The 27,148-nt window shown below is 32.3% G+C and overlaps 2 protein-coding genes across 4 annotated transcripts in view; one reads left to right on the top strand and one right to left on the bottom strand.

The window, feature by feature from the left end:
* The window catches only part of LOC115880273 (E3 ubiquitin-protein ligase MYCBP2), a 138,533-nt gene that overhangs the window by 85,684 nt on the left and 25,701 nt on the right, over positions 1-27,148 (bottom strand).
* LOC115880275 lies at positions 1,012-26,991 on the top strand. 3 transcript variants are annotated; one of them, XM_030897457.1, is made up of 3 exons: positions 1,012-1,179; positions 24,243-24,466; positions 25,288-26,991. In XM_030897457.1, exons 2-3 carry the CDS (start codon positions 24,287-24,289, stop codon positions 26,479-26,481), a joined length of 1,374 nt encoding a protein of 457 aa, XP_030753317.1. In that variant the 5' UTR covers positions 1,012-1,179; positions 24,243-24,286; the 3' UTR covers positions 26,482-26,991. The 3 variants fall into 3 exon arrangements, with proteins under 3 accessions (XP_030753317.1, XP_030753316.1, XP_030753318.1); XM_030897456.1 differs by lacking the exon at positions 1,012-1,179 and adding an exon at positions 16,620-16,803; XM_030897458.1 differs by lacking the exon at positions 1,012-1,179 and adding an exon at positions 23,633-23,856.

Below are 27,148 nucleotides of genomic sequence, written 5' to 3'. Positions count from 1 at the left end.
CTGACGTCTAGAGAATGACCTGGCCAAAATTATCATCGATTGCCATTCCCAGCCATCTTTGACATCGTTTTTTTTTAAATATACGGATTTCTTTCGAAAATCGACAACTATGAAACTATGAACTCTTCCCGGACACAAACGGTACATTGTGAAATAGGAACTTGTAGAGAGAAACAAGCCCTATAACATAGGATACGACATTTTAATGAACAGTGCTTTCCTTAAAATCAATAAAATTAAAAATATACGAAATAATATAAATGTACTGATTTCTTTCGAAAATCGACAACTATGAATCTATGAACTCTTCCCGGACACAAACGGTACATTGTGAAACAGAAAATTGTAGAGAGAAACAAGCTTTATAACATAGGATACAACATTTTAATGAACAGTGCTTTCTATAAAATCAATAAAATGAAAAATATACGAAATAATATAAATGTACTGATTTCTTTCGAAAATCGACAACTATAAAACTATGAACCCTTCCCGGACACAAACGGTACGTTGTGAAACAGGAAATTGTAGAGAGAAACAAGCCCTATAACATAGGATACATAGGATTATTATTAAGCATTTTTGGTCAGGTATAGTACTGCTTTAAAAAAAGAAATATAAAATGCAGGTAATAATTTTTTTTAAACGAAACGTCAGTTTGAAAATCTAATGGCACCATCTTGTAGAGCAGGAAAAACTGTAATGGAAATGTGAAATGTGAGTTGTCATATCTTTTCATATAGTTTGAGAAAAAAATAAAAACCAAAAACTTTTTTAATTTACACCCAAATCAAAATATATGCTACTAAATCAATTAGTTTCACTCATTTTAATCAAATAAATGGATCCAAGATATATGACAGCGCGAGAATCATCATTTCAATTATCATTAACCTTGTATAACGACGCGATGTCAGCTAAATTTAAAAAAAAATAGTTATTTGCGACGTTGAAACATCTGAATCGACTAAAAATAATTAAACATGCGGAAAAATAAATTCAGCTTCAGTGTCGACCCGTGTTGCGTTGGTACTAGTAGTACTACTCTACGAGTATGAATATATTCGCGAATTGTCTTGTTATCCTAGGTACTATTTAAAAAGTTTGGAGAAAAATATTTTTATATAAAAAAATCGTCTTCAAGCGTATTAAATACCAATAACATATTATAATTAACAAGTAAGTATTGATATTGATTATTTTTTTTACTTTTATCTTATCACAAATAAACAGAAAATAGTACATAATGCCACAACAAAAATATTAGTTATTAGCACAAATATCGTGACTGGAAATATTACAAAATAATAATACGTATATATTTTCTTTTACAATTATATCTATAATATTTTGATGAATTTTTAAACAAAATCTGTCTCATTATTATGTCTAAGTAGTACATAGAATTGTGTAGCCTTTTGTAGCTAAAAGGGGGTCCATGAATTACATGAAGGCAAGTGAGGGAATCAAGGAGGCAAATATCATTACAGTGTTTGCTTCATTACAGTGTTGTTACAATTCCTTCAACTTCACAAAAAATTGAGATTTTGTAAAAAACAGCAAATTTCGTGTATTTTACCTAGTATATAATTAGGAGAAAAATGTTAAAAACTTATTTCTGGTAAAATCTTTCGAATTGCGAACTTTTTGACATCAACGTTGCTTTAAACTGAGGAATCCTTAATTAAACACTGTTGAAGTGAAAAAATACATGTAGGTATAACAATAAATACTACTGCTACATATTTGAACAATTTTTATTGTGCGAAACTGCCAGAAACCGGCATATTATTGTCTTCTTTTTGGATAAAAATCTATCAGTCCATCAATCGAAGAAATTTGACTGCAAAATCCTTGATATTGAAGGAAATCCTTCAATTCTGGCAACACTGTATCACTACATGTCACCAGTAGGGGAGAGGGGATCAAAAAAATCCTGTGTATTTTACCCCCTTAACTCCATTATAAGCTGTCTATAAATATATAAATCAATTTATTTAGAAACATATTTTAAAAAAATTTATTAGACCCTATTATTGATATATATACAGGGTGAGTTTCCTACGATGTTCTCTATGGGTATCTCGGAAACTACTGGAGATAGAGAGTCGGTTAAATGGGGAAAGAAGTGCAGTTTTATGGGGTCATAAATATGCGCCTTTCAGATTTTTGAAAAAGTTCATGGCTTACTAGATATTTCGAAAAAAACAAATTTCGGCTATTTTAAAAATTGTCCCTAACTCCATTATAAGCTGTTTTAGACAAAAAGTTTTTAGATAAAAGTTGTAGATAATCACATCCCTAATGAGACTGTGCCTTCCGTTTTCTTCCAGAGCCTGTCATTTTTGACATATGACACAAACATATATTTTTCTAAATGGAAACCATAGTTGGCAAGGACTTCATAAAAAGCGCCATTTTTTAAGTTTTTCAGCGATATAAGCTAAAATATATTTTCTTCGAAAAATTACTGAGTTATAAGCCAATTCTTATAATTTTTAAACAATTTCACTTAGTTAGCCATGGAAACAAGTTTAATCGTCTTTGCTCTCGGATATGTGAAGCTGTCACATCCAAACTTTGTAAATTAAAATTGTAAAAATTAATTTTTCAAATGCAGAAAAGCGTGTAGGATTATTGGTTCAACTTTTCTTGACCATACATTTTCGAGGATACGTTAACCGGTGAATGTTACGTTTTTTAGAGAACGGGTTTCAAGATATGTTAGAAAAGTTACATTTAGTTATAGCCAATTCTGATCTGTCTTGATTAATTTCAATTGGATTGCATGGTATTCTTATTCTATTATGATTTATAAAACTTATAAAAAGTTAGAATATATTACTAAACGGTTTCTTACAATTTACATTACACAAACTAAAACTTAACAAATAATATCACTGCATACACTTTAAGTTATTTTAGAAAATCCGCCATTGTTTTGAGAGAGAGAGAGAGAGAGAGTGAGAGAGTTGCATCTTTTTAAAACTGAATTACTAACTATTCTCATAGAACCGGTGGACTTAATTAAACTTCTCTGGTACAGCCACTTCGAGTGCTTCTCTTAATTCACAAATTCTTTTGTAAACCTTATTGTTAACCATACCGCATAAAAAAATCTAAAATGGATATGTCAGGTGATCGAGGAGGCCCGTGCAATTGGTCCACCTCTTTCTATTCCTGAGTTTGCATAATTATGATGTAAATAATTTTTAACATATCTTTCATTATGAGGGGGGTCGTAATAAAAGTCATGTTGAAACCACTCTATTGATGCGGGAGTATCTACACGCTTTTCTTCATTTGAAAAATTCATATTTACAATTTTTGTTTATTTTAATTTACAAAATTTGGATGTGACAGCTTCACATTTTCGAGAGCAAAGACGATTAAACTTGTTTCCATGGCTAATTAAGTGAAATTGTTTAAAAATGATAAGAATTGGCTATAACTCTGTAATTTTTCGAAGAAAACATATTATAGCTTATATCGCTGAAAAGCTTAAAAAATGGCGCTTTTTATGAAGTCATGACCAACTATGGTTTCCATTTAAAAAAACATATATTTGTGTCATATGTCGAAAATGACAGGCTTTGGAAGAAAACGGAGGGCACAGTCTCATAAAGGATGTAATTATCTACAATTTTTATCTGAAAATTGTAGATCTCTTTAGATCTCTTTTTGTCTAAAATAGCTTATAACGGAGTTAGGGACAATTTTTAAAATAGCCGAAATATGTTTTTTTCGAAATATCTAGTAAGCCATGAACTTTTTCAAAAATCTGAAAGGCGCATATTTATGACCCCACAAAACTGCAATTCTTTCCCCATTTAACCGACTCTCTATCTCCAGTAGTTTCCGAGATACCCATAGAGAACATCGTAGCAAACTCACCCTGTATATACGTTCCTCATTCTCACGCCCAAGCCACTCAAGTATAAACATTAACCATCAGCACAAAGCTAGTGCATATTTATACTCATGCAACTTTGTACGAGACAGACTTAATATTCGTCACTTAATACCAGTTATTTATTTATTTATAATTGATATAGGAGCGATATACAGGGTGGCCCATCGAAAACGTTCCGCAAGGCATAACGGCTAGGGTATTTTTTTTTCAAAAAATCCAAAAAACACGTCAATTTTGTTTGTGTGGGGGACAACTTTCGCCCCAAAAATGATTGCAGAATCTTCAACCCTCTAAGCGGGGTTGTCATCCCCCATTTTTTTTCAAATGGGAAGGGGGGTCAAGTGGTACGGCAATGAAAAGTGCTTTCCATTCTCTATACTTTTCCGCTTCGTTTTTGAAAATTGATCGAGTCGTTGAGAAAATATGAAAGATTGAAATTTTAAAAGTTTATTTAAACATTTATCAGAGTAAATGATAAGGATAAATTCCTTCCCAATTTGCTGTTTTTTCTTTTTATTTCTAGATGTTTACGCATCTTTTCACTTGCCACAACGCACAGTGCTTCAAACATATGGCTCTAGAGGACAAAAATGCAAAACTTCCCTTTTATTGTAGGCAATTTATTCAAACTAGGTTTATTTGACACAAATGAGTACTCTCATTGTACTAAATGATGATGTTCTTAGTCCCACGTTTATGAAAAAAAATCTTATAAATAATAAAAATGTGGGAGCTGTGTTCCATCTAAGGAAATAATAATTTATAGTATGAAAACGGTGTAAGTATTAAATAAATCCCTGTGATAAAAAAGAATTGAAATAACATTAGAACGTGATTCCTACAATATAAGCCTAATATAAGATAAAAATGTTTTTCTTTAATGAAAAAGAAACTAATGTTATATTTAATTAAAAAAAACTTAAGATACTATAAATTTACTTTAGGACAACAAAATACATAGATCGTAGATAACTACTCTGATTCAGAAGAATCACTGCTGACAGAATCTTCCAAATTTATAGTATCCACATCACAGGTAGATGAAGTATCCTCACAGATATCTCTGTACATTATTTTCTAATATGTTACTTTTTCGCGTTGTTACTGTTCTTTTTGTTGGTATGAGGGGTTCGGATGTTAATAGTTACCTCTTTAATAGATCATATCCATATATCATTTTTTCCTTTTATTGGGTATGAGGTTTTATAATAAATTGAAAGATGGAAACTTTTTTATTCAACGTTTCGCTCCAACATAGTGGGCTTTTTCAGGCACAAGTGGTGTCTCATTTGACTGGAAGGTTCATCAATATCTAATAAAGAACACACTTTTTGAAATACAAATAATTTTGAGTTCTTGTCCTTATGATCAAACCAAGTATTAACCAGATCGGCATTGCTTATCAATTTTACTCCATCTGAAAAGTATTATAAAATAAAGTTCGTCGCAAGCAGACGCAGGTGAACTATACAAAAATTAAAAGTGTATGAATATGACAACAAAAATATTCAATAAATACGATATGTTTTGATATGTTTTTTTTAAATGCCTTTTTGAAGTTTGAAAACGTAAAATTTTTATACCCATTTAAGAATCATCTTAAAAAATAAATAAAAACTAAACAATCACGAACTTGTTTAGAAATAAATTTAAAGTGCATACCTTGTTTAACAATATCCATAGTGGCTTTCAATTAAGTACGTACTAACTCGTTTACGTTTAACTCCATATACAGAACTACTATGAATGTTATTATTTTCATTGATATAAGATAATGATCGCAAAATTTATTTTTAGTGAGAATATTTGCTAACAAAAAAACGCTGTTTATGAAAAATAATATACAGGATGGTTGAACATTGCTATAAGTATAAAATTACATATTCAGATATTAGTAAATTTTAACTTTTTTTTCGATTTTTGTCCATGGGACGAAGCACTGTGCAACGATCAGGTGCGGTAGTTGCTAGATAGTGATTATTCTGTGATTTCTGCGTTGAAGTTCTTCTCAATATCGTTAAACTTTTTAACAATAATTTTGGTGTACTCACTTGCAGAAAAAGTGGAAATAATCGAACTTTATTTTAAAAAGAAACTTTATTTTAAAACGTCTTCGTTGAGTTCTTGTACCAACTGAATTTTGTACGGTCATTGTAATGTCATTGGCTAATTTTCTTGTACTCAGCGTACAAGAAAATGCCATGGCAACTTGGTCCAATACGAATACCTCCATAACTTCATTTACTACAGTATTTTCCCCCTGCCTCTTTTTATTCATAACGGAACCAGTTTCACGAAATTTTGCTACTAAATCGCAAACAATTTTGCCATAAAGGTGTTTGTCAGGATGGCGTTCATTGAATATCTCCGCAACCCGATTGCCATATTCATTATTTTTAAAATAAAGTTCGATTATTTCCACATTTTCTGCAAATGAGTACACCATAATTGTTAAAAAGTTTAACGATATTGAGAAGAACTTCAACGCACAAGTCACAGAACAGCTATCTAGCAACTACCGCACCTGATCGTTGTGGCAAGTGAAAAGATGCGTAAACATCTAGAAATAATAACAAAAAAAAACAGCAAATTGGTCGAAGGAATTTATCCTTATCATTTACTCTGATAAACGTTTAAATAAACTTTTCAAATTTCAATCCTTCATATTTTCTCAATGACTCGACCGATTTTCAAAAACGAAGCGGGGAAGTATAGAGAATAGAAAGCCCTTTTCATTGCGGTACCACTTGACCCCCCTTCCCATTTGAAAAAATGGGGGATGACACCCCAGCTTAGAGGGTTGAAGATTTTGCAATCATTTTTGGGGCAAAAGTTGACCCCCTCACAAACAAAATTGACGTGTTTTTGAATTTGCTGAAAAAAAAATTACCCTGGCCGTTATGCCTTGCGGAACGTTGTCGATGGGCCACCCTGTATAATAATGGTGCGCTGAGGGTCAAAATCATTACAGATAAAGCACTCAATTTGATTAATTTGTATTATGAACTGTGGTATGCGACAAAAAAAGAGTGTTAAGTAATATACGCGCAATATTTTATCTGTGTGAAATTATTAATAATACATATTTATATCACTGTGAAGAATAATTATTCTGATCACAGCTAGAATTATTTTAGAAGATGTAAGAATTACTTTTTTACCTACGGATTTTTTTTAAAAAATTAGTAATAAAATAAACAAAATAAGGTTAAAACTTAGTCAATATTGATTCGGTACTTGTCGAGTGGTACTGCAAAGTCCTACACAAAGAAAAAATTAATTAGTTTGCCAAGTTTCCTCCAAAATTGTATTATGGCATTGAAGACAGGCTTTAAAAAAGAGTCACGCAACAAATATTTGCAAAGATTACGCGATATATTGTGTAGTTTCATTAAAGAACTTCATACACGTCAAAACTTTCCGTATACATTTAACTTTTACAAACCTGTTAAGTTTAAGTAATCAAGGAGAATTTCCTATAATCAAAATTTGTTTTAGAATTTTTAGAATTTAGAATGAGTGGGAGGGGGGTTAATCACTTCGACCTTACAGATCCATTGTGTCCCCCTTTCTTGAGTCATAACTCATCATACAGTCCCAGGGCTTTGACAAAAGCCAGTATCTGGGACGGTTTTATAGAGGGTAGTTCTCCATCTCCAATATCAGTCGTACCAAAATTCATGGCACGAATGGTTGTCGTCTCGGCGCACTCAGTGATGAGGTGTACTGGTGTTTCACCATCTTCCCCACAGAATCTGCATTCGCCGTTTCTTCTTAGTTTCAATCTACTGAGGTGTTCATTGAGGAGACATGTCCTGTTAAAAACCCCGTGACAATCCGAAGATTGTTCTTACTCAGACCCAGGAAGATCTGTGATTTTTCTTGATCATAAGCCCTCAGAAACTTCTTCGAGTGTCCTAGACCATTGGAAGATTTCCATTCCAGGTTGCGGATGGAATCTTCCAAGTTCTTGAGTTTCGCCTTGAGTTGGTTACCACTTGGAAAGCAGAACGGTTCTGGTCCAGTTAGTGGAGTGTTCGCTCCTTTCCTAGCTAGATTATTTGCTTTTTCATTGCCTTCTATCCCCTGGTGAGCAGGCACCCAGTGTAGGAGGACTTTGTTTTCTTTGCCTAATTTATTCAGCTTCTCTATGCATTCTTTGACCAATTTCGAATTAATTGATACTGAGTTGATCGCCTTTAACGCTGCTTGACTATCAGATAAGATGGCTATTTCTTGTTTCCGATAGTTCCTATCTAAGATAAGTTGTACGCATCTAGTTATCCCTGTCATAATCAAAATTTGTTACTTAATATAATTTTTATTTATTTATTTAAAAACGGACATATTTTTATTAATATGGTACAATTTAATATGTAACGACAAAACTTTACGTGTACGGATACCTTTTTCTTACTCAAGCTAGTACAAGGTTGCCTAATTCAAACATGAAACCATTCACAGGTAAAAATAGCAATTACTCTACCATTTACAGTTACTACTAGTAATTTATTTTTACCTAAAGTTTATATAACAAAAGAAAAACATAAAAATCAAATAGTCAATTAATAAAATGTAGTAATACAGATTAGGTATACTATATGTATGCAGATAAAAATCTTGTCCCTAATTCGTGGTACGAAAATTGTTTTTATGACGATGTGCAAACGAGTAAAATTTTCTTTGCGCACAAATAAACTCGCGTAAAATAATTAACAATAAACAGCGTAATAGAGAGATATCGTTAAACCGAATAGCGTGCATGGACGTTAATAAGGCCAGGTGTTATTTCCTTTACGTGAGGTGGTATTAACTCTCTTCATTTATAGTTAACCTAACTTTGAATTCAAAACTTTGAAATTGTTTTGTTTACTAGGTATTTTAAAACTAAAGGGCTAAAGTGCTTATTTCCAGTGCTTTATTGTTCAACGTCTGCCAGTCGGTTTAGGGCAACAAATTAACAAATTCTCTTAGAAGGGCTAAGTCGTCATCTGCTGTAAACCTAAGCCTCTTTATAGGTTCTTTAATATTGGAAGAGGTGGAATCCATATTTTGGACCATATTTATTTAATTAAAACCAATCCCAGCTACTTAAATATCAAATTACCTAATAAAACTAAAGTAATAATTCAAAACAATTCAAACATAACCTAAAATAAACGATCTCGCCGGCCGGCCCCGGTTGTCAAATACCCGCGCATGCCCATTTAAGCAATTTTTAAACGTTATTTAGAAATAGCGCTTGGATTAATTGATCCGCAAATTACGTCAGGCGGTAACGTTATTAGCGGGTGTTGTATTAAAAATTGACTCGCGCATATCGTAACCATGATAAGGTACGCGTAAATACTGCACGACGCTATTCGGTTTTCCGATATCTCTCTAATAACTTATCTTTGTGATAAACATTTCAATGTGACGGTCAGGCGCTGTGCACAATTTTAGAGACCATAAGTGGGCGCAGGGTTGCCAGATTGGGCAACTTATCGCAGATTGGGCTACATTAAAAATAATTTTGGGACACATTTTATCTTTCTGCGACTAGTCGCAGATTGGGCGATTATCAAAAATTTTCTGGGATTTTTTGGGCTACAAAGGAAATATATTTTAGGTTGGCTTCTTCTTCTTCGAAAGTTGAAATGGCCCATTGTTGCTTAGGGCAACGGCATAATCGGCCAAACAAAGTACAACCTCAACACCGAGACGTATGTCGATGCTTATGATCTTCTTCTTAGGCATAAAAAAAAACTTTAGCCATAAAATACCTATGTCAAAAAGCCAAAGAATCACCCCCTTTCCTATGCCCCTTTCGTTTGTATAATATATGATATTTAGGCACTGCCATATTAATCTAAATATGCTGTTCAATGATCATAATATTATATTAACCAAAATTTAATAATTATTTCTCTTTAGTTACCCCACTTTTCAAAACAGGTTTTTTACTGCTTTTTGGCAAAATCTGCGACTTTGGGCTATCTTAACAGCTGCCTTTTAATAAAGTCACAAAGAAAAAAAACGATAAAAGAGTCATGTATTATTTTTGATCTGCGATTTTAGGCTATTTTCAAGGTTTGGCAAAATCTGCGACATTGGGCTATCTTCAAACTTTGAGTTCTGCGACACGCGTCAAATATCATCTGGCAACCCTGAGTGGGCGTGCTATGTGCGCAAACTAGTAACCTAACTAGTGCCCGATTCCGAAAATTGGAACCACGAAAAACAATAAAGAAAAAACGAAGTTTATAATCTGTATAATCTGTGGTAGTAGACTGTTTTTATTCAATGTAGAGTGAAAGATCTTGTTGAAATTGAGAAAAAAATAATATTTCAGATCAATTTTCATCAAACCGTACAAATAAAAATTAAAAAGACTCCAAGGTGAACGATTTGGTGTGATGTTGGAACTGTTCCAAAGCAATACAATACAATAATAAAAGCAATGATGTCATTTACAGTTCAAAACACATTCAGGTGCAAAGCAGATATTTTAATAGTCCACAGTGCATTAATAAATCAATTAAAAGTTTTATTTTCGATAAAAAATAACTAAATTGGAGCATTTAAAAGTAAAGAATTTTAAGTTAATTTCTGTTTTTTTTTTGTTCGGCGTTCGGCATTTAACGTTTTATGTAAAACTGGCTAGGTATTTTTACACAAATAAAGAAGAAAATTAAAGATAAAGGATTATACTATATCCGTATTGTAGCACATTTTTAGACAACTTCTTTATTTTTAAGAGTTTGATGGTCAAACATCAACAAAATATTCCTGTTTGGACTAAAACTTCTATTTTCGTAATTTCCATAGCAGTTGCGCCCTCTCGCGGCCGTTTTACAGACTTGAAAATAATTTCCAGCAATTTCTCATAGCCTCTTTAGTTATATATATTTTTTTCCGCAGGCTCTACGGCTAATACTTTCCGAGATACAGCCGAGAGCTATTCTGAATAGGCCACCCGGTACAACCCCAAAAAAGTAAATATTTATTTATTAAAAAATTCTTCAGTGGCTTCTTAAAATAGACATATCCACATCATTTTCTATGTATTATTGTAAAGAACCAGTCGATTTTACTCTAGACTACTTGTACCGGGTGGCCAACTAAGAATGGACGCCGGCTGTATCTCAGAAACTACTTATCGTATAACTTTGGGAAAAAAATTCTAATAGATAAATCGACCAAGAGAAATCGCTGGAAATTATTTTCAAGTTCGAAAAATGCCCGCTAAGGGGCGTTTCTCTAATAGCCAATCAGAAAACAGGGTTTTTCTCAAAAATATGTAGGTGAACAGGTATTTTAAATATTACTATTGTAATCATCGAGAAATTTGTAATTTTTTGATATAAAGTATTTTGCTGTATCTCATAAAATAAAGTGGTGGGGGAAGGTTAAACTTGCTTTTATTAAAATAAGGATAACTCTGGTTTAGGTTGCGCGATTTAAACAAACTAGGGCTCGTTTAAAAGAGCTTTTCTTCCTTAATGATCTCCAGTATAAATTTTGTTTCCACAATTTTTTTCGTGGTAGCTAGAGGGCGCTGTTTGACAGCATAACAGATATTGCGCTTTTGCGTAAAAAAATTAAATAGGAGGCTATATTTCTCTTTGAACAGTTAAATAGAGCATAAAATTTCCAAAATATCAGCGCAAACCGCAACTTTATATCTGCTCTCAAACCGGAGATATTAAGAGAACAAATCATGTTAGGCTGCCGCTTAGGATTATATGGTCTAAAAATTATAGTAGTAGGCTAGGAAACAAAAAGAGGTAAATTGGTTACGTCAAAATATCAAAACGTTTAAGTTCAGTTTTCATGCATCCGAATTTCGGGCGTTTTCTTAAAAAAAATGGCGTCATAATTATTTAAACGCGTTTATGTAACATTATCATCCATCCATATAATTTTTACGAATTTCTTGATTAATTATACGTAGCTAGATTCAGATTAAAATGTCCGAAAGTCGGAGAATCAATAATTTTATTAAAATTTCTAGGAATTTTGTGCCGCCATATTGTTTTTAACAGAAAAAAACCGCCGAATTTCGTATGGTCGAAAACTAGGGGTTTATTCATATAACGTCATTTAGAAAAATAGCTTCCTATTTAATTTTTTTACGCACAAGCGCAATATCTGTTATGATGTCAAACAGCGCCCTCTAGCTACCACAAAAAAATTATGGAAACAAAATTTATACTGGGGATCATTAAGGAAGAAAAGCTCTTTCAAACGAGCCCTAGTTTGTTTAAATCGCGTAACCCAAACCAGAGTTATCTTTATTTTAATAAAAGCAAGTTTAACCTTCCCCCACCACTTTATTTTATGAGATACAGCAAAATACTTTATATCAAAAAAATTACAAATTTCTCGATGATTACAATAGTAATATTTAAAATACCTGTTCACCTGCATATTTTTGAGAAAAACCCTGTTTTCTGATTGGTTATTAGAGAAGCGCCCCCTAGCGGGCATTTCTCGAACTTGAAAATAATTTCCAGCGGTTTCTCTTGGGCTATTTACTTATTAGAATTTTTTTCCCAAAGTTATATGATAAGTAGTTCCTGAGATACAGCCGGCGTCCTTTCTTAGTTGGCCACCCGGTACAAAATTAACTCAACTATATAACAATTTTTATAAACAATGGAAACAATATACCAAGGCATACATTTTGCCACTGGTTATTTCATAGTGTAATAAAAATTATCGCAGAAAATGCTATAAAACTATTTAAACTATTAAAATAGTCGTTATGTACACGTAACACGTAATGCTTGTAATACACCCAGTGTATACATATACGCCTACGAATGTATATGTAATTTTATAGCAGAAAAATCTATGTCACAAAAATTAAATTTACTGAAAAATGTTCTCTGTAAAATTCGCGTTTTATTAACTTTATTTTTACTAGATTATCTCAAATTAATAAAAATGTTTATCTAATAAATTATATCAAGTTTATAACAAGAAAAACATGACCAAAAATTGGTGGGTTTTCCATTTTTTTCTATAATATATAGTCTATAGTCATAAAAATTGACAATATTGTACAGCATTTTACAATAATTACTGTTATTAATAAATGATATGCTTTTGAGTACTATAGCATCAGAAATTACAGTCTCGTTTGGCCATAGTACCATATTATGAGATATAGATAAAGTTTTTATCAGAAAAACTAGAGTTTTCTTAAAAACTTAATATTTGCATAATTTTCAAAATTATAAAAACATTTTTCAACTTGATTTTCTGATGCTTTTACATTTAACAACTTAGTGTTAGAGCTGCACGCAACTTGTAATAGAAAACATGCAAAAGTTTTACCAAGAATCGAAATAAAATAAGTCCATATTTATGCCGTGTTTGCCGGTGCCAGATTTAACGACTTTTCCTCAAAGTGCCGAGCAAAAAGCTTCAGCGATTCGCTTCAGAAGGCGCTAAAGACACAAACTTTCCTGATTTACGAGCTTCCACTGGAAATTTAACACTTAAATATGCTTCTAGAGACGGTCTTATGCAGGAAAATGAGGGTCTATTATGTTTTAGATAGACAAAATTCGAAGAAATTACAGAAAAAAACTACTATCTACCTTACAATAAATTAACAGAAAACAGTTACTGACGTAACATATTCTTTTACTGGTCATACTATACATTATAGGGGACATGTATTCTGTATATATGCCTGCAGCTGTACCGGGTGGCCAACTAAGAATGGACGCCGGCTGTATCTCAGAAACTACTTATCGTATAGCTTTGGGAAAAAAATTCTTATAAGTAAATCGGTTTTTAATTTAAAACTACTAAAATTTTTAAACTTATAGTTTAAAAATTATAGTAGTAGGCTAGGAAATAAATACAGGAAAATTGGTTACGTCAAAATATCAAAACATATATTTTCATTTCATTTTAATACCATTTAATTGTTATTTATCCATGTTCGTTCTTGATTCGACCCCATAAATTAAAAGCCATGGATATATGCCACTCCAGCGTCTCTATCTACTAAAGTAAGTAGTATCCAAGAAGCCCCACACATTCATAGCAAAATATGCGACACAACTGCACCAAACTGCATTATCTACACCAACTGCATTCATGCTGACGAAATTGCAACAAATGCATTTTCATCATGATGGATCCCCTAACAAAATTGGCAATTCATCTCTTAGAAATTATGGATAGTTCATTTCATTATGGATAGTTCATTTCATTCAGATAATCATTCGCCATCCTAGCCCAAAAGTGTATGGCAGAGTCAATAAGACCTTTTGTAAAATCCTCATAATATTTAACGTTGATAACAGTAATTTCCTTGCCTTTGTAGTTTCAAAATAGGGGTGTGCTACGCAAAATAATCCTTTTTCAACACCTCTTGCTAACATTTGCAGATTTATTTGTGCTAAGTATTTTTTCCCTATTTCGTTATTGTTATTAACATATTGTAAAAAGGCTTTAACACCACTGGATTCAACTTAGTTAGGTAATCAGTATTCATCGCGAGAAAGTCAAATACCATATTGACATCTACTTGCGGTAAATTATGTGAATCTCCTTTCTGGAAACCCTCCTCCATATTTAGCAACAAATACAACTTCTTTTACGGTATTCAACAACAAAAATAATAATGTAACTGCTGTAAATGTCGACTGTACTTCAATACCTTGTATAGGGAGTGTCACAGTCAAACTGAATCACGGTCTTGCCGTCGCAAGTGAAGCAGCGTGCGGCAGGCATGTGACGTCAGGCCAATGAGAGCGCGTTTATTTAATTTGAACGGAGCGCATAACTTCAAGAGTCTCTCTTGTCAAAGGAGTTTATTTTTTTTGAAAAAAAAGTTATTTAATTGGTATTATAATACTAAAACATTATTTTTTTACCGCTTTTAGTGCAAATTTTTTTTAGTGAACAGACCTATTCCTGCCAACGGTCTTGGTACTGAACTACTTGCATCCAGGGTAGATTTGGACAAGTAGTGTATATTGTTAACATTCGCACCTTCGGGGCTATATAAAAAGTGACCCAAACGACATAAACTTTATAATATAATAATAAATAAGACAAACAACAGGTGAAACACGAAAACAAGTGAAATCAAGGACGAACTTGGATTAATAGCTAAATGACGTTACATGAAATAAACCCCTATTTTTCAGCCATACGAAATTTGGCCGTTTTCTGTTAAAAGCAATATGGCGGCACAAAATCCCTAGAAATTTTAATAAAAAATTGACATTTTAATCTGAGAACTACCTACGTATAATTAACCAATAAATTCGTAAAAATTATGTGGATGGACGATAATGTTACATAAACACGTTTAAACATTTATGACGTCATCTTTTTTAAGAAAACGCCCGAAATTCGGATGCATGAAAACTGAACTTAAACGTTTTGATATTTTGACGTAACTAATTTACCTCTTTTTGTTTCCTAGCCTAGTACTATAATTTTTAGACTATATAATCCTGAGCGGCAGCCTAACATAATTTGTTCTCTTAATATCTCCGGTTAGAAACAAGATAGAAAATTGCGGTTTGCGCTGATATTTTGGAAATGGTGTGCTCTATTTTGACTGTGTAAACAGAAATATAGCTTCCTATTTATTTTTTTTAGGCAAAAGCGCAATATCTGTTATGATGTCAAACAGCGCCCTCTAGCTACCACGAAAAAAATCGTGGAAACAAAATTTATACTGGAGATCATTAAGGAGGAAAAGCTCTTTTAAACGAGCCCTAGTTTGTTTAAAACGCGTAACCTAAATCAGAGTTATCCTTATTTTAATAAAAGCAAGTTTAACCTTCCCCCACCACTTTATTTTATGAGATAGAGCAAAATGCTTTACATCACAAAAATTACAAATTTCTCGATGATTACAATAGGAATATTTAAAATACCTGTTCACCTGCATATTTTTGAGAAAAACCCTGTTTTCTGATTGGCTATTAGAGAAACGCCCCCTAGCGGGCATTTCTCGAACTTGAAAATAATTTCCAGCGATTTCTCTTGGTCGATTTACTTATCAGAATTTTTTTCCCAAAGTTATATGATAAGTATACAGCCGGCGTCCATTCTTAGTTGGCCACCCGGTACATACACGTTCATATACACAAGAAACCGGATATCTTATTTGTGTTTGCCCATATTATTAACAGGAAACAAGCAAGATTCAAGCCACGATCCATTTGCAAGAACACGCACTTTTTAGAAAAAGTTTAACCTGCCTTTAAATTTAGTTTAATTTTCAAAAAATATGAAAAAATTAAAGGATTTTTTTCATGCAAACTCAAATCTTATAGGCCTATATTCTGATAACTCGGTACAATATCATCTACCCCCAACAATTTTATGACATTTTTACACGCGTATGACATTTCTATTTGACGTCATTCACAGACTATACTCACTTAAGCTTTTACCAAACAAAATCTAAAATTTAAAACAACCAAAAGTCTTTTAACTATTATATTTTGATTAAATTAACCATTCCACCTATAGGTTAAAGTGATTTCATATATTTTTGCAGCTCATTTTACACCTTTTTTTTCAAAACTACAGAATTTGTACCAAAAATCCTTGTTTATGTTGTGTTAGAGTTGGAAAAAAAAATAAAACGTCAAAAACGCTTTATCAAAATTATGAAAGACATCAGCGCAAGACAGATTTATTGAGCAGCGTTATTTTGCCGGGCAGTACTCTGCAGTACCACCAAGATCAGTTGCGTTTGGAACGCTTCGACGACAGCAGGAATTTTACTCGTCTTGCATCAAAAAAATGCGACGCGCGATCTATGCCGGTAGTTGAGTGACGTTTCGATAGTGTTTTTTTTCTGATTGTAAAAGTCGATCAGAATAATATTTTTTGACGTTAAATTTGGATGAAGTAGTACTGTGAGTATATGTTTGGTTTAAGGTTACTTATAAGTGATTTAAAAATGTTGGCATAAATTTGCAAGTTAGTCATCAACTGATTTAACTTAACAAGTACACCGAATTCAATTAAAGACTGTTGAGATTGTTTTTGAGGAAAGTGAAAATGTATTTTAATTTCTTTTGAATTCAAATTAATTATACGGGTTTTTTTAAATGTTTTCGTATGCTCCTACACTGTAGGTTATTTAGAGAAATAAAAATATTTTTGTTCAAAATTCACAATTTTTTTAAACTGATTTTTTAATAGTTCCTTCAAAATGTGATAGTTCAGAATTCAATTTTTTTAAGATACACTTGCAAATAGAAGACAAATTCATCAAATTGCTAAAAGTCTACTTATTAACACTTATACTGAATGTCCTAAAACTAAAATCACATTTTTAAGACTGGTTTATAATAATACTAGCGTGTACCAGCGACTTCGTTCGCGTCGAATTAATCATTTGTAATGGTGATGATAAAGCAGAGCAAGAATTTCCATTAACATACAAACTGGATAAAATTTTCTCACATTTATGTCAGCATAAGAAAAAACAATATGGCAATATTCTTATATAACTTGGTAATATTTGAGGGGTAGTTTCATCTCGTTGGAATTTGACTTTCGAAAAATCCGTTTGCCAAAAATATGCTTTTTACGTCAAGCAGTTTAAGCAGTTTAACAACTTTTTGAAACACCCTGTATGATTTTTTTTAAAATTTCAAAATATGTAAAAAAACCAAATAAATTAGGCTTGTCCAAGCGTTTTCCCGAAAGACTACCCGTTTTTTAAATAACAAATATTGTAATATTTGAGGGGCGTTTTCACCCCCTTGGAATCTGAGATTCGAGAAACCCCTCCTTATCGAACCTCTACACCCCACAGTCAATCCGTTTGCCAAAAATCAGCTTTGAACGTCAAGCAATTTAAGCAGAATCGTGATTACTCAATGGTCATATTTTATGAAACACCCTGTATAAATTTATAAAAAATCTTAAAATATGTAAAACAACTAAATAAAATATACGTGTTTAAGAGTTTTTCCGAAAAACTCACCGGTTTTTAATTAAAAAATAATTTAATATTTGAGGGATAGTTTCACCCCCTTAGAATTCGAGTTTCGAAAAATCCCTTCTTATCGAACCTCTACACCCTAAAGTCAATCTGTTTTCCAAAAATCAGCTTTTTACGTCAAGCGCTTTAAGCAGGATCGTGATTAATCAATGACCAGATTTTTCGAAACACTCTGTATACATTTTTAAAAATTAAAATATGTAAAAGACAAAATAAAATATACGTGTTTTCAAGCGTTTTTCGAAACTTGACCGTTTTTTAAATAAAAAATATTGTAATATTTGAGGGGTGGTTTCACCCTCTTGGAACTGGAATTTCGAAAAATCCCTTCTTATCGAACCTCTAGACCCTAGAATCAACCTGTATGCCAAAATTGAGCTTCTTACGTTCAGTGGTTTGAGCAGGATCGTGATTAATCAGTATGTCAGTCACTCAAGGATTTTATATATTAATATAGATTTAAATAAAAAAATTACACTATTTTGTATTACTTCTTGTTAAATAAACACTTCAAAAAAACTAAATTAAAAAAAATTAACCAAAAATTTGACGATACCGTATAAAGTACCTTGTTCTCAAAGTTCAATTTGTTCTACACAATAATTTTGTGTTGTTCAAACAAAAACATCAACGATTACGGGTTAGTCGGCCTTGAATCATGTTAATAACATTTTTATTTTGTAATAAATTAATACTGTACGTGGTCTAATTAGCTGAGAAGAAAACATTCGACGAAAATATAATTTTTGAATAGAAAAAAATATTTCATTAACTTTAAAAAATTTCAAAGAACACAAAAACGAAAATGATTGATTAAAAATGTTGTTTTTGTTCGTAACATGTGTAAATATTGCTCTGTAAAGGCATTGATTAGCTTTGGAATGTGTGAACGTATATCCATTTTAAAACTATTTCAGTCGTCTGTAGGTCTGGCAGAAGTGTTTAGGCGAGAAAGCACGAAAGCAGGCAGCTTTTCTAATTCTAATTCTAGATATCCATGTAGGGTACAACGAACTACTAAAAGGCCTAAGGGAAAGACTGATCGATACCGGTATCGATAAAATTAACAAGGAAAAAAGAGGAAAAACGCCATAAACATACAAGCACGCGATGGAATTTTCTACCATTACTGTGACACCGTTTTTTCCAGTAGATTTTTTTTTTAATAATTACTTTATTTTTGCTAGATCTGTAATTCACATTTTGCAATACGAATTCGCCTTAACAACTTGGTTTAAATTGCATAAAATAGCTGGAATCTTACTAAGAGAATCATTCGATAACGTTTGCAGTATTTACCGTACAAATAATGTCATTCCTGCTCAACGACGTGACGCATTAAAAATAACATTCCCAGCCATCATCGACCAATAGAAAAAAAAATGTTCAAACGAACCTAAGCTGTTTGAATACATTAAATCGGCAAACGTCGATATTAAGCCACTGTTATGTCATTTCAAACGTCAATTAAGACGTTATTTATTAGAACAGTGTATTCGGTTTCAATTGGATCAAAATAGAACAGCAAAAAGAATTTATTTAAATCATACAGATCGGATTTTGATCTAAAAGTCCTTGAGGTACTATAACTTGTGACATTTTTTAGCATATTTACTCCATATATAAAAATTCCTGCCTATTTGTATTCAGATTGTGATTCTGATATGGTCTGAAATTCGCTCTTATTATATTCGATAATATACAGGGTGTCATTGAAATGGTGTAAAAATAACCAAACCTTGGTTTTGGAAGCATCAGTATTATACGTTGTAATATGGTATTTTACTTGCTGATACTATACACACAATGCTTTACTTGATACGTTTTGACTGAATAGATGAAATTGTATGTGTAGGCGAAGCTTTATAGTAAATTAAAACATTCAAACGTGAATGTTGGAAATAACCGTTGTCAATAATTTCTAAATTTAGTAAGTCCATCTGTAATGAATTATTACCGAGGATAAAAATAGTTCATAATCGTTCACAGAGCCGCAAAGAAAAATAAATAAAGATTTTATTCTACGTGACTGCCTACCAATAAAAGCGCAGTAAATTGTTATGACACGCTGAAAGGAATTTTCTGTGCTATTTGATTGACATTTTTCGGAATATAGTAGTTCGAAAAACGTATCTTCTCTACTACGAATTTCAAGGGATGTCAAAGTTTTAACATCCTCATACAGGATGTAAAGGAATATCACTGACAAATTTCAAAAAAGTTGGCTACAGGGTATTGAAGATTATTACATAAAAACGATTTATTCATAGGAAAATTTTTCCATAATTTTTGATGGGAAATCATACTCTGAAATTGGGCCCTGCATTTTTTAAAAAACCCCGTATAATCTATTTGTTTAAGACAGAAATATGTGGAACTAGGGTATAACCAGTTTTCTAATTTTATCCATGAGAAAATGCATTAAAAACCATTTTTTTCCAAAACCATTTGACCGGTTTCGACCTAATTCGTTCCCGTTTATCTTCACGTAGGCTGTTCTATAATTTGCGAGTAGTACCAAGGTAGTACCGCCGTACAAATCACAAGTACCGATCGTTTGACAGCTCAGAACGCGAGAATAGTTTGAGTAGTGATTTTTTCAGGATTATTTAATCAGTATTCTTCAGGTGTCTATATACTTTTGTAGCTAAGGTTATAAAAATCTGGATAAATCTGCCTAAATAAAAAAAAAATAATAAAGCCTTTTATATTTACGGCGGATATGATTTTGAAAGAATATCAGAAAAACAAGTAAAAATAGATGAGCATTCTCTCTAAGATCTATGGTATAGGTATATTATTGAAGTATAATCGCTGTAACAACTGCATGGATTCGATATCACGCCGATCTAGAATTAGAATTGCAGATATGAGACCGTAAAATATATGCAAATTTCTCATTCTATCTTTGAACCTCTCTCAGCTTTAAAAAGAATGAAACTGTGAAAAAATAGAGATATTGCGATATTACTTTATGTTCGGAGCTTAGATCATGTCACACATAGACACGTTCTGTAGGAATCTTGTATCTAACATAAATCGATAATATGACGTCAGGTCAGGGCAACAAATATAGTTGCTATTATTTTTTTGCCTTGTTTGGATTTCAAAAAAGTTTTTAATTTTCCTTAGACGAGAAAATGTCTAATACAAGATATAAAAATGTACAGGGTAGGTCAAATTCAACGCTTTTAGTGGAAACACCCTTTCCTATAAGAGATAGACGAAAACTAATATCGGTGTCTGGAGCTCAATTTTCATCAGAAACATGATGGTGAAAACCGTACATCAATATCTGTTACCGTTTCGGAGTTACGGGGTGTTTTTCAAAAATGTGCATTTTTAACAAATCGCTGTAACATTTTTGATATGGAAAATTTTGTATTTCTATGAAAACATTTCCAAAGCACCTTTTTACGTAGAATTTAATGGTTTAAGTATAATTTTTTTCAAATTAATAATTTAAGAGTTATCAACAGAAAAATTTATTTTTTATTTGGGACACCCCCTATATTTTTAATTAACTGAAAAGAATTTAAAATTACCTTTCCAAAAATATAGCACACTTGATATTTTGTTATAATCCCCTTCGAAATACAGAATTTTTAAAAGTTCGCCACTTTTAACTAGTAGGCTTTGGACCCGTTATTGATGATATGCCCTTAATGGAACTCGAAAACATATTTTTCCAGCAAGGCGACGCACCGCCTCTGAACGCTGAAGTTATCAGCAAATTTTTGCAGCCAATTTCAAGAATAATTGAAGAGCTAACCAAGATCCCAGCCGTTGGCCGTCGAGGCCCCCTGACATAGTGCCCATGGATCTAATCCTATGGATATATTTGCGGGAGAATAAAGGTTAATTATTCTTGCGTATAATCTAGACAAGAATTAGAAATACTTAGCAGTTATGAGAGGGTATCTTTCACCCCCACTGAGTTAATGAATACCGCGAGAAATGTTCAAAAACTGCCCGGTCTGTCCATAACAGAAGACTGTCGATAAGTCAAACACCTGTAGCAAAATCTCATGTCTTGGTTTGCTATTTAGTTTTATTGTTATTAGATATAGTTTAAATGTGTTGATGTTGGTTAAAATTGTTTTAAAATGTTATAAATTGTTATAGAATTCTGCGTCTCTCATAGCAAATATTATTTTCGTTTTAATTGATGCTCACAGCTAGATTTTTTTTGCATTACAGCCGGTGCCGTTCAAAGCCTACTTATTTAAAGCCGGGCGAATTTTTATATACTCTATATCTCGAAGAGGAATCGAGCAAAATATCAAGTGTGTTATATTTTTGGAAACGTAATTTTAAATTCTTTTCAATAAATTAAAAATATACAGAGTGTGTCATATAAAAAATCAAATTTTCTGTTGATAATTCTTAAATTATTAATTTTAAAAAAAGTATACTTAAACCATTAAATTCTACGTAAAAAGGTGCTTTGGAAATTTTTCCATAAAAATACAAAATTTTCCATAGCAAAATAGTTACAGCGATTTGTTAAAAACGCATATTTTTTAAAAACACCTCGTAACTCCGAAACGGTAACAGATATCGATATGCGGTTTTCACCATCATGTTTTTGACAAAAATTGAACTACAGACACCTATATTAGTTTTGGTCTATCTCCTATAGAAAAGGGTGTTTCCATTTAAAAGCTTCGAATTTGACCCACCCTGTACCTACCAACGTTTTGACTCTTACAAAAATTTTAATTCGTTCGTGCTTCGAACGTTTTCTTATTGTTTCAGGAATTTTATTGCCTAGGGTTACGTTTTACAGCCTCTCTTTATGATTATTATTATCGTTCTTTTACTTAGCAAACATCGGCAATAACTGCTTTACTATAGTTGCACGCTGGTCTTTCGAAGCAGCTTGAAAGAAACCTTAACAATTCTTGTTTATTATTAGCATAAAGAATTAATCTTTAAAGGTTTACCTTGGTCTAGTATATCATTATCGTATTAAGATTTTTTTTTTCTTTAAAATGTTTTTTTTTGGGATTATAAATCTAACTAAACGAATGTCTATGTTGTTTTTCTTATGTAGAGTTATAAATCTATACTAATAGATAAAATCCTTAAGTGACCGACATACTGATTAATCACGATCCTGCTCAAACCACTCAACGTAAGAAGTTCAATTTTGGCATACAGGTTGATTCTAGGGTGTAGAGGTTCGATAAGAAGGGATTTTTCGAAATTCCAGTTCGAAAAGGGTGAAACCACCCCTCAAATATTACAATATTTTTTATTTAAAAAACGGTCAAGTTTCCGAAAAAACGTTTAAACACGTATATTTTATTTCGTTTTTTACATATTTTAAGATTTTTTAAAAATGTATACAGGGTGTTTCGAAAAATCTGGTCATTGATTAATCACGATCCTGCTTAAAGCTCTTGACATAAAAAGCTGATTTGTGGAAAACAGATTGACTTTAGGGTGTAGAGGTTCGATAAGGAGCGGTTTCTCGAATCTCAAATTCCAAGAGGGTGAAAACTCCCCTCGAATACTATAATATTTGTTATTTAAAAAACGGTTAGTCTTTCGGGAAAACGCTTGGACAAGCATAATTTATTTTGTTTTTTACATATTTTGAAATTTTTTAAAAAATCATACAGGGTGTTCCAAAAAGTTGGGTAAAAAATAAAAAATATCGTTAGTAATATCAATAGTTATTTATTTTATACGATAAAATTATATTTTAGAGTCAGAGAGATATTTGTACATAAACAAATTCACTATGACTCTTCCAAAGCATTTTATATATTTCTGTTAAAATTAAATTATCTATCTGTATAACGTCTAGGCATATAAATTATTGTGTGGAAAAGTATTTCACATTAAAGCCTATTTCATATCTTATCTTTGATGACACATAGTATTTCCTGATCAAACTTATCAATAAAATGACATATGAATGTATTAGTGCGTTTGTAACATATAAAAGGTAATATATATTTTTTTCTTTCATATATTAATGTTAAGTATGTACTTCTTTTTATTGTAAAATCACTTAAGTAGTACTGAATTACAATTAATATAACTGTTTTTAATGTTTAAAGCTCGTAAAAATCTGTTAAATAAAAGTAATGACCTAAGAATGTCAATGTATATACTAAAAAGACAATAAAACTGTATGTTGATGACGTAAATAAATAAAAAAAAGGATCAAATCCAAATAGACCCTAAATATTTAGATCGTGATAGCTTTAAGTGCGTTTTGTTAAGTCATTAAATCGGAATTTTTATTGAAAATTACATTGTGTTATCGCTGAAACCAATTTCTGTAATTTTTCATCGTCAACTGTGTACCAAAAATGTGTTTTGTTTCAGATTTTCACTAATAACAAAGGAAGGTACAATGTAGACGCTTGGTTATGATGAAACCTACTGAATACTTCATTTTAAACCCGTTTCAACTGGTCTTTTTGGTACTACTGATCGTGGGTACCCATGGGGCGTACGAAGACTTCACCCAGGCCTGGTACTTCGGCTGCAGATGGCTGGGAGGCAGTTCTGTCAGTTTGATATGTAATTGTACCAATGAAGCTGAAGAAGTAAGTTTTTTTTGCATTTTACTCAAAAAAATCTCGAAAAAACATCTTACAAAATGTGCAGAACGAGTGATGTATTTTAATTTTACCGATTTAACGTAAAATTTTCACTTTTTTGATACACTTTTCTGATGTATACTACTTGTAGTAAGGGGGCTTAAGATGACTGATTGTACTCTTTTTCTCTCACGTATTGAAAAAGTCTCACAATGCATAATAAAATTGTTAATCTGACAACAAGGAACTAGAATTCCCACCTCTACCATACATTACTAACATCTACAGATGCATGAGCAATACATTTATTTTTATTAGATTGAATTAAAAAAGCTTCTTTTATTTTACTTTAATTTTGGCGTTATCAAAATCTACTCTGTGATATTTTTTATTTACCACCCTGTATCTAAAAAGTTGATCATATGAAGTTTTTTTCTTAGAATTGGTCTAAGAATCCCCTCCTTATATATTAGCATGTCATTAAAGAACAACCTGTATATAAAAAATGCATGTAGGTATAGTAGAGGTACTTAAGAGTGTGCAATATTCCTCACCTTATGTTATTCTGCTGCTCGTGAGTAAATCGCAAAATCGTCGCTCCGGCTCCCCTACTATTGAGTACTACCTTCGATACTGACAAATCTGCTTAATTAGCTTCAATTCTTAACGATTTTAATTAGTGAAATGAGATGAAAAGGCTAACGGCTTCTATATGGAGCAGCTGTTTATCCTTCGACGGTCTCTAAGTCGCCGCTTTCATGACATTAATTCATTAAACGGGTCATTAATACCAGATTTTTATTCTTAATTGAATTATACTATTCCAGATGTACATTCAACGAGGCTCAATCACTAGCCCCGACATAGGACTCATCGAACTCAACAACTGCCCGAAAGTCCGTTTCGGCACCGACTCAATCTCGTCACTCAACAATCTACGCCACGTGAGGATCAAGAACTGCGCCTCACTCACCTTGGAACCGAACAGCCTCACCTGGTACGGCTACCGCGACGCCAATCCCAACCAGGAGGAACGTTTCGACGTTGGAGTACCCAGTCTCAGGGTCTCCATCAAAAACACACGCGGTTTGAGCATTGGATCGCAAGCATTTAGCGGGAGAATCAACGAAATCTTGTTTGACAGTGTTGAAGTTGATAAAATCGATGCTTTCGCCTTCAGTAATCTTCTCCAAATGGAGAATTTGATATTCCGAGATGTAGTACTCAAAAACGTACTTCCTCAAGCTTTCAAAAAGTTCGGAACTGAATTTTTAACGTTGGATAGTGTAAACGCCGGGTACCTACCAAGCAGAACATTCTCAGACATCACAGTTTACAGGACTTTAACTATAAAAGACTCAAAATTCGAAACTGTACGCCCTAGCACATTTATCATCCACAACCCCAGCTTATTCACCGTGTCCAACACCCAAATCGAACAGCTAGAAGGAGAAGCTTTCTGGATAAACACCAATGGAGACGCCATCTTCAAAAACAACGTCTTCAAAACCGTCCAGGGCGGTGCCTTCAACGGAATCCAGACTTCCGGAACAGGCAGAATGATCACTTTTGAATCAAACACCTTCACAACTCTAGAAACACGATCGCTGAAGGTTCAGCCAGGTTTTCAAGCTAGAGTGGTGAACCTGAACTTGAACCAAACATGTGACTGTAACGATATAGTGAATAATTTAAGGGATGCCAGTTTTTACAACGAGATATTTTGTCTGGACAGTGAAAACCAGTACGTTTCGGTTAGGGAGTATAAAGTAGGGAGTTGCTCGATATTCACGGGGTATTACACGATGATTATATCGATTTGTGTAGTGATTTTAGTGATGGCTATCGTGGCGGTGTCGTTTTATATGTACTATCGTTTGGTGTACCTCAGCCAGAAGTACGGGTGTGAAAAGAACGGTAAAGCTCCGATGAGTTTGATAGTGCCTGACGGTAGAACTTACAAAGAGACCGAACTGCATGTTGTAGTAGAACGGGCCGATTTGCTCACAACGGATTTATAAAAAAATGTTTTTAATTAGACTACATTTAAATCATACCATTGGATCTCTTTAGTCAGTAGAATATATCAGACCTTTTCACAAGCATTTTTTTATTCACTTGAATGTTTTAAGCATAAATTCAAGTTATTTTTAAATTATTAGTTATAAATAAAAAATTTTATTTATAATTATAGTTATAGAATTGTTTTACGAAATTTAATAATTAAAAATTCAACTTTTTGCATTGTATAACAAAGGCAACTAAATTTTTTAAAATTTAAATCCCTTTTTTGGCTAATTTATCACTAAATTCTTCTGCCTTTTCAGTATTTTTAATAGTGTAGTGTTTTAATCGTATTTTGTAGCATGTTCACCATTTTATCCCATGGTACCATCGTCCTAATTTGTTTTCTGTGATCATTAGATTAATTAGCTATTAGTTTAATCAACTAGATACTATATTTATGAAATTACGTAAGAAAATGTATAAAAAATATTAAATTCAAATATATGCATGTTTGTTTTATTAAATTTTTCCTTATTTTAACCAAAAAAATGTCTTTGTATACCGGGTGCGTCTCAAAAGTGGTTCGCCGTTATAACTTTTTTATTTTTTCAGAAAAAAAAATGAGATTCGGTATGGTAGTATGTGACATAAATTAGGATTAATTGACGTATTCATTTGTTT

This window comes from Sitophilus oryzae, unplaced genomic scaffold (assembly GCF_002938485.1).
Source record: "Sitophilus oryzae breed Bouriz unplaced genomic scaffold, Soryzae_2.0 scaffold_1621_pilon_pilon, whole genome shotgun sequence".
NCBI classification, from domain to species: Eukaryota; Metazoa; Arthropoda; class Insecta; order Coleoptera; family Curculionidae; genus Sitophilus; species Sitophilus oryzae.
This window is presented reverse-complemented; position numbering and strand designations above follow the sequence as displayed.